General features: G+C 41.4%; 1 protein-coding gene across 3 annotated transcripts in view; it reads left to right on the top strand.

The window, feature by feature from the left end:
- The window catches only part of ATP11B (ATPase phospholipid transporting 11B (putative)), a 108,949-nt gene extending 97,289 nt beyond the window's left edge, over positions 1 to 11,660 (top strand). Inside the window, exons 29-30 of one of the 3 annotated variants that reach the window (XM_019532780.1) lie at positions 2,358 to 2,491; positions 6,214 to 11,660. In XM_019532780.1, coding sequence (XP_019388325.1) covers positions 2,358 to 2,491; positions 6,214 to 6,295 — 216 coding nt within the window. In that variant the 3' untranslated portion in view covers positions 6,296 to 11,660. Of the gene's footprint in view, positions 1 to 2,357; positions 5,746 to 6,213 lie in introns of those variants that run through there. The other 2 variants (XM_019532779.1, XM_019532781.1) reach the window with 2 other exon arrangements.
- The last annotated feature ends 3,441 nt before the right edge of the window (positions 11,661 to 15,101 follow it).

The following is a 15,101-nucleotide window of genomic DNA, read 5'->3' on the forward strand; positions in this document are numbered from 1 at the left end:
TTGCTAATATAATTGTACTGTGCTGAGCGCAGTATATGATTAGTACTGAACCAGTCACTGCTGATCCTGGCATACTACCAGTGCTTCTGGTCACAATTATACTATCTGCTGTGATGGTTCAAGCTTTACCCAGAAGAGATTATCATAATATAGAGATTTTAAAGCTATTTTGGCTTTATAATTAAATCCTGTCTTTAGAACTATCCTTTGCAGTTCTGTTGTTTCTATATCTGAAGTATTTACAAGCATGTGATGCTTCTTTAACTTAATGTTCCTTACAACAATCTCCAGAGCCTAAGCACAGCTGATAAATGTGCCATCGGGAGGTGGGACCTAGGTGGGAATTGAAAAGCACGTGCATGATGAGATGGGGCCTGGCCCCCTGCTTTCCTGTCCAATGAGGTGCCAAGCTAGCCAACTGGCTCTTTTGTGCCCACCCAGTCTTTCTAATTAAAGCTTTCCTGGCCTTTTCAAAAGCCTTTTGCATCTGTTACCTACCCTGCTGTCCCTCCTTCCTTCCCTTCCTTTAGCTGTAGTGTGGGAGCTATGATTTTCAGGAAGCTGCAGGTCTGACAGTCTGCTCTGAGCTCAGGAGGGAATTTTTCCCATCAGACCTGCCCAGGGAAAGACCTGGTAGATTTGTATTTTTAGTTTTTTTACTTTTGTTGCAGCACCAGGTTTAGTTGAATTAAAAGCAATAGGATTTGAAAGTTTAATGTTAGGAAAGGCAAGATTGTTTGCTCGAGTACTTTTAGCCAAAGGCCACTGCAGGTAAAGGTCAAAGAGCCCATGTCTCAGAGGTATATGAGATGGTGGACTGTGTGCCCATAAGAGAAGGGAGGCCTGAATTCTTTATAGACTGGAATTGCCTGCCTCTGGCAACTGCTAATACCTTCCCTTTTTCCGGAGAGTGATAAGAAAGGTCTTTGGACTAAGCGCAGTTCTAGGGCAGAGCAGACAAAGTCTAACTAGCATTTCTGGTTCAGTTTTGTTATATGGTAGGAGCCGTTTAACTATACTGTCTGATCTATCAGAGGGCAGGTGAGCACACAGTACCCTTCCCAGGTGATAAATTAAATAGTTAAGACTTGCTGCTGAAATGTGCATCGTATTCATTTGCCTGTAGATTTCTTCTGATCAATATTTTAAACTATTTGAGTTAAATAGCTCCTGCCATACTAGGTTTGTATTTCCTTTTGGAAATGCAGGGCAGAAAAGGTGTTTAAATTATTTTCTCTCCAACTTTCAATAGTGCTAAGCTTTTAGAATTTAATGTAGGCTGCAGTAAAAGAGTATTCAAGTCAAATCAGTAATGAAAGAACAGTGAAATCTGATGGTCTCCGTGTTGTTTCTTTGTTGATTCTGGTTTGTTTCACACATACTAACAAACTTCCTCCTGCTCATTCATGGTTCATTCAACTATTCCTTATTTTAGCATGAATGTAACTGATGGTTCTTAATGTCTCTTGTTCTTGGATAATAATCTATACAACAACCAGAAATGTTTTTGCTTTCCTCCCCTCCTTCCCCAAAATGAGAGGTAAATTATTTAGGTATGGAGTTAAATGAATTACAAGTTTACGTTTGCAAGCTCCAATCCTTATCCTTGCTTCATAATGGGAGGCTTATCTAGCTCACAGACAGTAATGCAGCATAAAATTTCATACTTGTGTCTGAAAGATAAGACATTAGGTTGGCATAAAGATTTCCCCTTATGATTTAATGGGCATTGTTTAAAAATAGATACTGAGCCTGTTTGCTAGTAATGGGATCTGACTTCCCGCAGGAAGTTGTACTTTGCAGTTGTTTTTGAATAATTAAAAAAATATATATTACTTTTAGATGGGTTGTTACATTTTACTCGGTTTCACTCTAAAGCCTCTCTTTTGCTGGTGGATGGTAACTACAATGGAGGGGATCTTCATTTTGAGTCAAATTGGCATAGCTCCACTGAAATCATAAAGCTGTGACCACTTACAGCAGCTGCCCCGTAAGTTCATAACTAGGACACAACAGCAGACGGCTTGCCAGCCAGCCCACTTGCAATCAGAAAAGTATCTTTCATTCCAGTTTGCTGGGTGTGCATGTGAAGTTGATGCAGAGCCATGGCCATATGTTGAACAAGACCATCCAGAAGCAGAGTAAAACAGTGTCTAAGATTCAAAGTTTACAGTAAACAGGGGAAAAGCAAGTGGTACTTTTGCTAAGGGGTCACAGTGATTTTTGTTTCCTATAACGTAAAAAAATATTAATAACATTTACCAACTTGCCATCTTTAAACGTTATCAGATAGGTAGATAACTTTATCGCTCGCCTGTACAAATAACAATTCATTTCTACTTTTCCCTCCACTTCAGCTTGCTGAGACAGGTTCAGGTATCAACTGCTTGGACTCCATGTGCTGCTTCTCAGATGGGGAAACAGCATGCACATCTGTTGGAAGAATGCTGGACCGACTGATAGGAAGATGTAGTCCAACCCGGGTCACCAGGTGTGGAATTTCTCTCAGTAGCCTTTGCTGCAGACGATCCTCCTATAAACTGGAACCTGATGAGCCTGCAGCAATAGAGGTTTAGCAAACCAGTTGCGGGCTTTGTGTAATTAAACAGAAAATGCTATCCTTTATAGTGCTTTTTTGAACCTAAAAGACCAGTTTCTTGCTTTGTGAGAGTGCTTTTATTAGAAAGAGAAAATGATTCTTGAAGAGACTTCTGTTGAAACTTTTAGTTTGGCTTTTCTAGTACAAAATTCTTGTAAACGTGGTATTTTCTCTTGATTTGTACATCCTTCTCTTTAGAAATCAAACCTCACTGTGCTGTTGGTTTCCCTGATTTTAGCTTTTTGCCTTCACAAATCAGGACTTTTTTGTAAATTCAAAAGGTTTTTCCTTTCTTTCTTAATGTCAGTCCTCCAGATAGTCACAGTTGAGCTTGCATTGCATGTAAAGATATACAAAAGGCTCACATTTTCCCCCTAAATATAACTCCATCTCTGAAAGATGTCTTTAGATTTTTTCATCCATCAGTGGGTATGAAAATTGAATATTTTTATAATATGACTTTTGTAATCTCTTTCTAAAAACAAATTCATTGACAGAGCAAAGCCTTCAAGTTCTGGCCTATTATTTCAGTGTGTTCATGTGCATCAAGTATGTCAGCAAATTCTAAGTGCCATTCAAAAATATGTGCTAAAGAAATGTCGTTTTCTTTAATTATATACACTAAAACACCTATTGTTGGGGAAAAATACATTAGAATAAGCAGAAATACTTATAAAGGGTAATGCTGACTACTCACTTTGGGCATAGCTATGAAAAATTATAAAGCTATCTTCATTCCTGCTAAAGTAACCCTTTCTGGAAAGTAAAGAGGGCTAGCTAACAAATATGGAATTATTTGGGGGTAGAAATTAAAAATAACCTTTTGTACATCGTGGTCTGTCAACCTCTGAATGATATTGTAGTCCTTCATTAGTTGAAAAGCCAAACCTGAAAAAAATGTGCACTTCTCATTTACAAGGAGATTCACTTAATATTCCCACAACTGTCTTTTTGTTAAAGGACACAGTATCATTCATCCCAGTAAAAGCTTGTATGGGTAATTTATACCGACATGCTTAGTCGGTTCTGATTTTACCTTTAGGTGTTAATTCGGTACGTAGCGCATCTCAGTTTGAGCGTTCTTGTGTTAATACAGTGTCTGTGGTTCCAGTCACCTTCTCTTACTCTAGCTTGCTTATGAAATTTTGTTCACTATTTCTATAAATCTAGGGGGTAATTATGCAAAATTGTCTCATACCTTATAAAAAGTAACTGTTATGAACAAGTACGTTTTTAATCAAAAATCTTGCTGTATAGAAAGCGGGCATGATCTATAAAATAAACGGTTTAATAGACTTTTTAAACTACAAGATGAGCATTTAATTGGTCTAAAATCAACATTTCTCTAATGGTTGCTGTAGGGATCTTTTATTTCACTGTTGCCCTCTGTAGACCATGCAAGCTGTGCTTTGTACCTAGGTAGAACTTCTATTTTTCATGCTGCTTTTTAAAAAATTTTCATGTTATTTAATAAGTGGTACTGCTTTTGATCAGAAATGTATTTTGGTAGTGTATGGCTTTGTAAAGGTAGGTATGGTCTGTTTTCCATTCTGCTTTGTGACTTTTTTCAGATTTTTTTACCATTTTCTCCCTTCTCTGTGTGACCTTTTTTCCTCTCAGATATCATATTTGACAGAATATAAAGCACTTTCAATACTGTGCTATTTCTCAGGCTTCTTGTGTGTTGCCGTGTGTCATCTTTTTCCAAAAGACCATCCTGTCTGGCTTAATAATTTCGAAAGTCCCATTCTTACTGCTGTTCCAGTGTTTATTATACTCAAATGGTTCTTTCACAACCATTTCGGTGTCACATTAGCCCTTCTCCTTGTGAAACTTTACAGGAACAGAATCCATTTGGTTTATTTCTTATTGTCTCTTTCTGTATGACTTCTGCTCCTTGCCTTCAGCATTTATATTGAAAGTCTAGTCTAAAAGCCAAGAGGCAGTAGGAGGATATATTTATGTTCTTCCCCTACACTTGCCTTATAATATGTGAAAGTCCTTGAACGTTTTTGTTGAACATACCAATTACAGAAGTCATATGAAGCAGTTATGAGCTGTGAAATGCTGAAGGTACAATTAAGTGTTTTTAATTCCCAAAATATATTTTACTTAAGCATACTTCAGACTGGGGGACAAATACTGTTAATAGTTTGTTAACCAACTAATATCATTAGAGGACCACACAGTTCTGAGTGGAGTCGTCTGTTGTGTGCTGTGACTGTGGCATTAAACAAATGCCTTGTTCCACCCTAGGCGTAGCGGCATATCACGAGTGAGCGAAGTGCCACCTTTATATATGCGGTTTGTAAAAGCGCTTTGTACTCCATCACAATGAAGGGCACTCTTAAAAGGACCGTTGCTAAGAATAGGGTTTGCATTCGCATCTAATAGGTGCACCCAATATTCTGTCAGATATGATTTCTGGATATGAAATGAAATGGGCTATCAGGACCTGGATGAGAGAGAACTGTTTTCTTTGATCAAGGTGATACAAATGCTTGGAGTGGAGGGCATTAGGCATTGGTACTTAACCTCTTTGCTGTTGTTAAAGACAGTCTTCAAAATCCATTTTTTCATGATTATATTCATCATCTGAACTAGAATAGAAATGTTTCTTACAAACTGGTGAACTGTCTTTGTGTGTCTTCCGTTAGATAGTCTGTCAGCTCATCAGTCCATAAAATATTAAGAATTCTAGATCACACGAGTTCTCGTGATAGAAACCTGCCGTTAGTAATACAGCTGTCAAGGCACTTGTGTTTAGTAGTTGTGGAGAAACAGCAGATTTCTGACAGATGCGTTTCAGAGAATAAAAGTGTTTCTACTCGTGGCTGTTTCCCTTCGCACCCCTGATTTTCAGTTTTTAATCTAAATACATTAAAGTTTAGTAATACTGCCAAAAGCAGAGGCATGTGTAGAGTTTCACCATCTAGAGAAGTAACATGTTCAGGGTGAAGAGCTTTGTTTGTTTATCTCAATCAAAGCCAGTAATAGCTTTGGGTATTTTCTTTTAAATCTCCTGAGACACAATTTAGCTTAAATCTAGCATAGCCGATAGTCAAATATGTTAATGCCTGTAGTTTACTAATTAAGTAGGTGAAACCAGTTCCAAGTTAAATAGTTCCTGCATCTTCGTTAAAACACAAAATCACATTCCACAATTAGCTCTGCATATTCAGAGACTTTATTAGAATGATTTTACTATGCCAAAAATAAACTGTAGCATTCACTGTGCCTGAATCTGCACATACGTTAGTCCAGTTATCTCAAAGCGTAAGTATCAGAACGCTAACAACGCAAACCCAGTTATAAAAAGGGCCTACTGCTGTTGCAGTATCTTAAGCCACAACAACATTTAGTAGTTTGCTCTCTCTGTATACCAGCAAATTCACAAAATACCTCTTGCCATTTGTGCAGTGCAGAACAGTTTCAAGGGTGGGAATGAATTGTAGGCATCAGGACGGAATTAGCTGGCTACGGTTTTAAAAGGAAGTTTTATTTTTGGCATATCATGACAAAATTCTTAATTTGTTGCTTTTATGGACTATTCTCCTCTCCTCTCAAGTTATAGGTTCCCAGTCAGCCAAACTTCTCTTTTATTATTGCTTTAGATCATGGAGCTCATCGGATCCCTTCTATACCAACGACCGAAGCATCTTGACTCTCTCCACAATGGACTCAACTACTTGTTAACAGGGACATTTGTTAATGCCTTGTGGAAGCCATATGGTGCTCACCTACCTATACTAGGTTATAAGCAAGTTCAGTGCTATAACCCACCCTAGAAAATCTGCCAGAATTATGCAGACTACTAAATATACAAACCTTGTGGCCTGTCCCGTAGCATAGAAACAAATACAACTGAAGGTTGATCTCTCTTCTAATCATAGGCCTAAATTGCTAAATAGTTGCATATTGAGATTGTGCTTTTTCTCTGACCATTTACTGTTTGAAGTACCATTTTAGCAGATGGAAGTCCTGTGTCGGGCATTATTTGGGATGTCAGGAAGAGGCAACAACCACATTTCTGCTCCCAGATCTAGGTACCTGAAGGTACTGACTTGTTTTTAAGTCTGTAAAATACTTTCAAGTAGACTCTTTTCCCCCACTTCAAGACATTTATATATAGATATATTTATTCTAAATTCATATTGTGCCAGCTCCATATATTCTTAGCAGATTGAAAATAAAGAAAGTTCTTATTTCTTCCATGGGCAAAACAGTTAGCAAGTAGAACATAGCTTTATGGTTATCCTACTCAACATTTTTGTAAAGCAGTTGAAATGCCATGCAGGCATTTGTGCTGGTGTCGAAATGGCAATAAACTAGTAGCCACTTCCTATAAATCATTCATAGCTTATATAGAATGGAACGGTATAAAAAAAAGTTTACAGCTGCTGCTTGTTCTTTTCAAGTAATGTTCAGGAGTCACTTGTTCTCTATTATGCTGTACATGTTTTAATAATTATTGATCCTGATATGGAAGAGCAGGGGAGAAAGATGCATATGAAATGGATTCTGCATCTCGCTGGCATAAATTCAGTAAATGTAAACAATATAATCCTTTTAAAATTGGAGATTTTTTGCATGTTTTATTCTTTCTAATGTATTTATACGTGACCATGTTGTACTTTGAAGACTTAATTAAGCATTAGTTATCTTCATCTGTCTGAAGGATCTGACACATTGATGGCAATGTTTTGATATACAAATACACCAATAAAAATAAAATTGCTCATGTGTTACTTTGGACAGTACTGCACATTTTTTCAGGTGCATTTTCCAATATAAATGTGTTTTCAGATTCTGGGACTGGATAGGAAGTCTTGCAAATTCATTCTTTAACAGGTGACATTGAGAGACACCAGCTAGCAGAAGTGTCGAATCAACTAGCTGCAGATGTTGAAAACTGAGAATTGGAGGAGATGCAGCAGTGATGCTGACGATCCCCCTTGCCAAGTCGGTTGTTGGCAACCCTAAAATGTGTAGATTGGTGGAAGTGATTCCAGTGCTGGGACTGCATTTTCTCATGTTGGTTTCAGGCTTCGAATCTCCATAAACGTGGCATTTTTGAAACGCAGTAAGTGGAAAGTTGCGTCTGCAAAATTCAGACCTGGTATTTGCTGCTAGCAAAAGCAGGCTACTGTGGAGGTAAGACAGAGTCTGTCTTACCGTTATATTGCCTAATGCTACTTAGCCTGGATATTACGTGAGGCAGGACACGGTGGTATACATGTACATACCCACAGCTTGTCTACTTTGCAGCTGTCTTTTTGGAGTTGTAGTGCAGGTGAACTAGATGGCTTACACGGGTTTTCATAATGGAGACAAAACCTTCAGAGCTTTCTCCATGGCTCACAAGCTGTTTTGGGAGGAGTTTGTCTCCATTACCCAAGTCCCAGATTCTGTGAACTGAAAAAAAAAAAATGATGTGCCTAATTATTTTCTCAGGCTGAAATGAATAGATTTTACTGAAATCAGTAGAGAAACCAAGCTCAGTGACAGGTGAATCGAGCCCCGCACAGAATTTTCCGTCACTTGGCAGTAATAAAACAATCCCATTTTTCAGTATGGTCCGTGTTATCGGGATAGCCTCCTTACCACACATCAAAAATGCTCAGATTGTCTTAGGTCGAGATGCATGCATAATTGTGATTTCAAGCACCTCGATCCTCTGAAATTATTGCTTGAATTCAGTCTGGTGTATGGTATGAACAGCATCTGTTTGGAGATATTTGAGAGAACTATGTGGAGTCTGAAAATCTCTTAATTTTGTTGCAGTATAAAGGAAGGGATGCCAGGTGGTGTTCCCTGAATAACCTTTTTGTGGAACTACAAAATTAAAAGAAGATCTCTTCCTGTTTCTCTTGGCCACATAAGTTTCTTTGTAACATTAGTTAGGAGTCTGACTTAAACACACCAGCGTGTTGTTTCTCTTCCTGAGACTGTTTATCTTGCCACATTTACCTGGGAAATACCTTAGGAAATACTTTCTTAAAAAAATTCTGGTCCGATATCTGCTGTTTGTAGCTGTTGTTGTTTTGAAAACATTGTGTGTTAATTCCCAAAAGCAGTCCCATCCGTCCGTCATTCATAGCTTGTTTAATCATCCAGTGATTTTCAGTGTTGCCATTTAGTTTAATTTGTTTGTGTAATTAGTGTGTCATGTATTAGGGTCTCTCTCTAGAAAAAGGAAGAGGCTTCCAAAAAAGAACCCAGCTCCAAGCATTTCTAACGAGCCCATGTCATACGTGTATACTTTGTATTTGGTTGTACAAATAAAAGGTTGAAGACATTTGTGCCAAAGAAGCAAAATTGTAGTACTGAAGAATAATTTACCTTCATGATGTCTTTCAAAAATGTCCACCTCTCATCCCCCTGCCCACAGCTGCCCCTGTTCCCAGGGTGTAACCATGCATTTAAATGGCTTTTCCTGAACTTAAGAATTCATCTGTCTGCAGAGGTATACTTTTCTAGATGCAGTAAAACTTCATCAGTAATGTTTTATTTCCCATTAACAGGAATGCATAATTGGCTCCCCCAGGACTTGGTACTGACCTAATGGCTGCTTAAGAAGGAAAGCAACAATATTGTTTGTAACGCGCCACAAATAATTTAAGATTGGCTTTGCTCCAGAAAGGCGCTTGTGTAGTTTTGGAAGCGTTAAAGTGTATGTTAAATGCTGATTTTTTTAGATTTGGTAGTACGTGGGATGTTGCACAAAGCAGAGTCAGTCACGCAGGCTGCGTTCTTTGTATCCAGCCGTAACTATTGATCTTTCTGATTAAGACCACGAGTCAGGAAGAACAGTTTGCGGTGCCCAGGTGATGTACTAGACTCACCTTCAGCCTCGTCACCCACGAGGCATATACACAGGATTCCCGGAGGTGTGTGCTTTTACTGCAGAAAAGTCTACATCTCCGTGCACTTTAACACTGATGACATGACAGACGCAGTCTCATTTTCCTGTGTGTTTGAAAGGAGGACATGGGCTTACCTTCTCCACAGCCACCTTTGGAATTAGATTAACTTCTCGGTAAGTCTTAGCACCTGCTCTGGGAAAGTTGCTTTTTCAGACGATGTATTTTCTATTGCTGAACATGTGCTACCTTGCAGCAAACTCTCTAGAAACTGTAAAATGGAGAAACAGATGGGAAAAGTGTCCTTTTTTTAAACCTTATAATGACTTCACAACCTAAAATATAACTAGTCCACTTTATAACGGGAACCCAATGGAAGGGAGTGCCATAAACTTTGACTTCACAGGTCCAGAATAATTTAATGTTTTCTAGTGCAAAAAGTTATTTTAAATGCTTTGTATAATTTATCATGGTAGGCAACTATCATTCTTTATTGGAACTGTTCAGTAACATTTTTAACATGGTTTTTTTTTATGACAGGGCACCTGTTGTACCTGTAGAAATGTTCTTATTTTCTAGTGCAAGAAGCATTGTATCTTTAAATAATGACATCTAATCTATAAGGTTGTTAATTGTTAAATCTGACCCACTTCCTTTGCTTTTAAGATTAGGTTTCAAAATCTTGTGATTGATTTGTGGAGCGCAGTATCCAGAAGCTCTTAAGCATCATGTATGTGCAAGACCGCCTGGTTTGGAGCCTGACTTGTTATCTTGTTTTCTCATTGTGGCTGTACAGTAGCGATGTGGCTCTAACAGAAGTTAACCTGATAATTGTGCAATGCTGCTGCATTTCCAGATGATCACAATAATCTCCGACAGATTTGCATAACTAGAACTGGGCGAACCTTTCTTAGTAGGAAAATTTCCTAAATTAGCTCTTCGTATTCAAATATCATTTACAGATACTTTTTTGTAGATGTGTTGTACAGCTATCCCCTCTTATGAGTGGATGATAAGCTGTTTCCACTCTGCTATTTTTTATTTTGCATGGCAGATAATTTATCCCCCTAAGTCGTATCTGGTTCCTACTTTTTATTTGAATTACTTCACTTATAAACAAGGGAAATTGGAGATTTTTGAACGTGAACGCTTCCATCACTGATCATAAATCCTCATGTGAATGCATATGAGAGAGATCTGCTTTTCACAAGCACGGTCCTGCAGGTGAATATCTTCTGAAAAAGGTAATTTAATAATTGCCCTATGTGCTGTCCAAGCTAAACTGTGTTTTCCATTCAAGTGAAGGTTTTTTTCGTAGCTTCTTTTGAAGTATTCGCCTGGCTCTGGCTCTTCCATGATCCATGGCTGTCTTGCAGTAAGTGTAGATTAACGATCATGCCTGTAGCTATCAGACTTGTTTGGTTGTTTCCAGTCTGTATAAATGCATGGAACTTAAATCAAGCTGTGTAGGCTTGGAGTAAAAAGGCATCTGTGGTATATAGCATGAAACGGTATATGATAACACACACACAAGCAAACAAAACACATTGCAGATTACAATACGGTTGTTTAAAAGATGCACTATAACAGCAATTTTTTTTTTCTTTTAGAGTCAGCATTTGTAAAAGGAATTGTTTCATGTATCAAAGGATTTGTTTTCGGGGGGTTTTTAGCAGTGGGATAAAAATATTTCATGTACATGTTTGACGAGTAAAGAGGAATGATTTTAAACATAAAGCTCATTTTCAGGTAGGAGTAATATGTCATTACTACACCAAAGCTCGTATTTTAAAAACCGCTTAGCCGTAGTCCCATTAAAACCTTTGATTCTTCTGGGCATGTAGAAACACAAATCACCTGGACTTTTTTTATTCCTTTAAAAAGTATACTCAAGTGCTGCGTGTTTTTTGGGAAAAGAACATTGAATGATGCTCTGGCGGGAGGCATTGCCTGGTACCCAATCGCATGTTGATGTCAATGGTTTACTTTTGCCAATGAGGGGCATTAACGACTGGAAACTGTAGCAATAATTAGTACCAAGAATTTTGGACCTCAGACACTGTGGCTGCCTCTGATGTTCTTCTTATTGACTCTGCCCTCAGAGGATCTATAGCGTGCTTGTTGTACAGCTCTGTCAGTAAAATTGTTTTAAAAACAAAAGTTTATGGAAATTATATTTAATAAAAACTTTCACTTTTTAGCTGGCTCCCTTTGTTTTTAATTCTGTAATCTGCTGCGGACTTGGATATATTTGCATATTGTGCATGACTTCCCCACCTGGAGGAGGTCAGAATTGCTGTTGCATTTCTGCATGTCCTTCAACTCGCAACTGCTGATGGTTTTCTTGTCCCAAGTCGGCACCCAAGGAGGGGTTGGCAGGAGGATCCTGCCTCCGGTTTTCTCCCCATGGAGGCACAGGGAAAGCGCCACCAAAATCCCAGGTCCACAGGCCGTAAGTTCCTGGCCCCTGCTTGAAGTAAAAATAAGAGACAACTTGACTCCATAAGCAGCTGTTACTACTTGTTACCAGCCTTAAAGTGTTAAACGCCACCTGCGCGTGCACCTAGTCTTTACAAATGCATCCAAGTGAAATTTCTTGTGGAGTGCAAGCAGCTTTTGTCTGCTTCAGATGTTTTAAATCACTCCCCTCCACCCCTTTTATTTTTGAATAAGCAGAAGATGCCAGTGCCTTAAGTCACAAAGCAGAAGTTTGTGTGGACTGTTTTTCCTTCTGCCCTCACCCTGCACCTCTGACTCGGATCAGTAAGACTATTTGAGCTCATTTCTGGGGTGCATCTTCCACAGAGTGCTCTATTGTGATGTGAGCTGCTGTTTGAAGAGCTGCGTGTGGGAAAGCACGGTGCCTTCAGGTTGAATACCGAGTAGGACACGGGACAGGGGGGAGAGCCCCAGAGCAGCGCTATGCTAGCTGAGAGGAATAGCAAACGGAAAGCATTGGTCTCCCATGGCAAAAGTGCATGAAAGCACAGAGCCAGCCCGTACTAGACACAGCAGAGAGAAGCATTAAACTTCACGTGCGACTTGATCCAGCAGCCCAGCAAGCTGACGGCAGATTGAACTGCAGCTTGCTGCTCTGGATGCCTGGGGCGACGCAGCCCCCGGACCCCTGGCGCCCTTTGCCTGGAGCCAAGGGAAGCGCACGACTCTTAAGGGCTATTTTCTCCTTGCACTCTGTGGCCTTGGTACAACGTGGTGCACCCTATCGCTACACAGTGCACCGGGGCTGCACGAGACGTTGTTCTAGTGTTTCACATTGCTGAAAATTTCAGCAATTTGTCCATCCGTTCCCCCTCCCCGAAAGACAGGAAAGCATCTTGTGCGTCCTTAAAGCATAGTCTTGTTCTTCTCCAAGGCTCTCTCACATCCTGCCCTGTGTGTGTACTGTATGTGGCAATACTTGAGCTACACGGTACAGTACCTTATTTTTCTATTAAAAATGTTCTACAAAGGCTCTCAGGGGTTTGTAGAAGTGCTTTTTATAAAGCTTACTCCGTAGCCAGACATCACGCAGCAAGCAACTTGAACTTTCTAGCCCGGGTCTGATATGTTGACGTGCAGCAGGGCCGGATGTCGGCAGCAAGGCATCAGCTATTCATCCTTCGGCCCTGGTCTCGCGTGCCTTCGGTACCTGTTTATCACACGGCATCTGCTGCAGGCAAGACCACAGCCTGGTGAACTGCCCTGAGCAATTGCTCTCCAGTTACTCAGCCTAGCAGGCACATCAGCTTGGCCCTGCCCTGGCCTTCCTGTTACAAGTCAGGCCGTGGGCCTTGTTATAGGCCTCACAAGGGCAATCTTCAGGACGCTGCTCCTGATCAACCTCCCAGTACAGGATGGACTCTTAAGGCACTGTAACCAAAAGCATATTGTGATGCTACTTCATCAATCCACACCTGGAACATTGTGCCCAGTTTTAATCCCTCCACTTCAAAAAGGATATCGATGAACTAGAGGAAGTGCAGAAAAAAAACACCAGGAACAATCAGTGGCCCAAATGAGGCTGGACCTATACTTTTAGAGAGACAAGTGAGAGGGTGAACAAAGTAAAAAAGGATGCCTTTACTACTTACCACAATGGAAAAGCTCAGGGGTCATAAACTGAAATAAGCAGGCAAGAAACGAACAAAAGGAAGGTCCTCTCCCCTCCCCCTGCTATGCCACTAAAATGGGGAACTTGTTACCACCAGATGTGGTGGAAGCGCAGATTCAATAAAACACGAAGCGTGGACCCACTCTTGGAGGAAAGGGGCAGCAGTAGCAATTGGCGTTAGGGGCACAGCCTCTGAATCCCGGCTCCCTCAGTGCTGGAGCTGCAGGCAGGACAGGAACAGTGGCTGAAACCCTGGGCCTACCCTGCTCGCTCCCTTTGAGCAGCCGCTTTCGGCCACCACGTGACATGACACAGGGCAAGACAGGCGTGTGGTCTGACCCAGGATGTGGCAACTCATGGCCTCAGAGGTGCAGAAACCCACAGTAACCTGCAAATTGAATGCACGCAACTCACACCATCTCAGCAGGCTCCCAGCTTCACAGTAAGCTGTCCCCGTCCCTGGCCTTGCAGCTCTCCCAGGGGCAGACTTGAAAGGTGGGGGAGGGCAGGGGGCTCCTTACTTTATTGTCACCTATGCTTATGCCTGGCAAATATACACACGTATATAAGGCATCTACACATGCAGTAACTAACGGTATAAATTCGATACCTGCATGTGCTGGTATTAACTTTACAGTGCTGCTATACTTACTGTGCAGTACAGGCATGCACGGGTAGTCACACACGGCTACTGCACAGCAATTTCAGTTACTGCGCAGTACATGCATGCATGTAGACATGCTCAGTGTCTATGCAACACCCCCTGCCCCCCCCATATCGAGGAGCCAGTACACTTGACCCCCCCCCTCCACTATCACCCCAGAACTGCCTTGCTCACACTTAAGAAACCGGCTGGATGCTAGGACGTGCCCTTGGGCCCAGGAGGGCAGGGCTGGGGCTGCCACCCTTGGGCTTGTGCTCTAGGCAGTTGGCTGAGACCAGGGCTGCAGGCTCGGTAGAGCACGATTTCTGCGCTGGTCAGTGTCCAGCACATTGTGGCACTACCGTTGGTTTGGCGGTATGGAGCAGAGGAGAGGAGGGCAATGGGCTTAGATCAACTTCATGCGAACAAGTGCAGGATTCCCCTGCTCTAAACCCCATGCCCGGGGCAGGACTGAAAGCTGCTAGTGATGGCAGACTGCCCCAAGGGGCAGGTTTTAAAGCCCCTGCAGCAAAGGCCATCAGCTGCTTTCCTGGCCGTGATACGATCATGCACTAGGGAGGATTCGTCACCCGCTCCGCCTTCTGTTGCAAGGGTGGACACAAGCACCAGCCAGCAGGAGCCCATGGGCGCCATGCACCCACATGGACAAGGACGGCCCCTTGCAGCCCTCCGGCTTTAAGGGGAAGCTGAGTCAGATTTGGAGTAAGTGGGGCATAGCGAGGGGATGCCCTCCTCTGTCTCCGTGGCTCTCTGGGCTGTAGTCTAACTCCTTCCTCCACCTCTCACCTCCTGTGGCGCTCTGGTTTTCACTGCAGGCATACGGACTGGAGGGTGGTTTCCTTTGGCCTCCTCTACACAGCCCCC

The sequence above is a fragment of the Crocodylus porosus genome, unplaced genomic scaffold (genome assembly GCF_001723895.1).
Source record: "Crocodylus porosus isolate Cpor-Errol unplaced genomic scaffold, CroPor_comp1, whole genome shotgun sequence".
In the NCBI taxonomy this organism is placed as follows: domain Eukaryota; kingdom Metazoa; phylum Chordata; order Crocodylia; family Crocodylidae; genus Crocodylus; species Crocodylus porosus.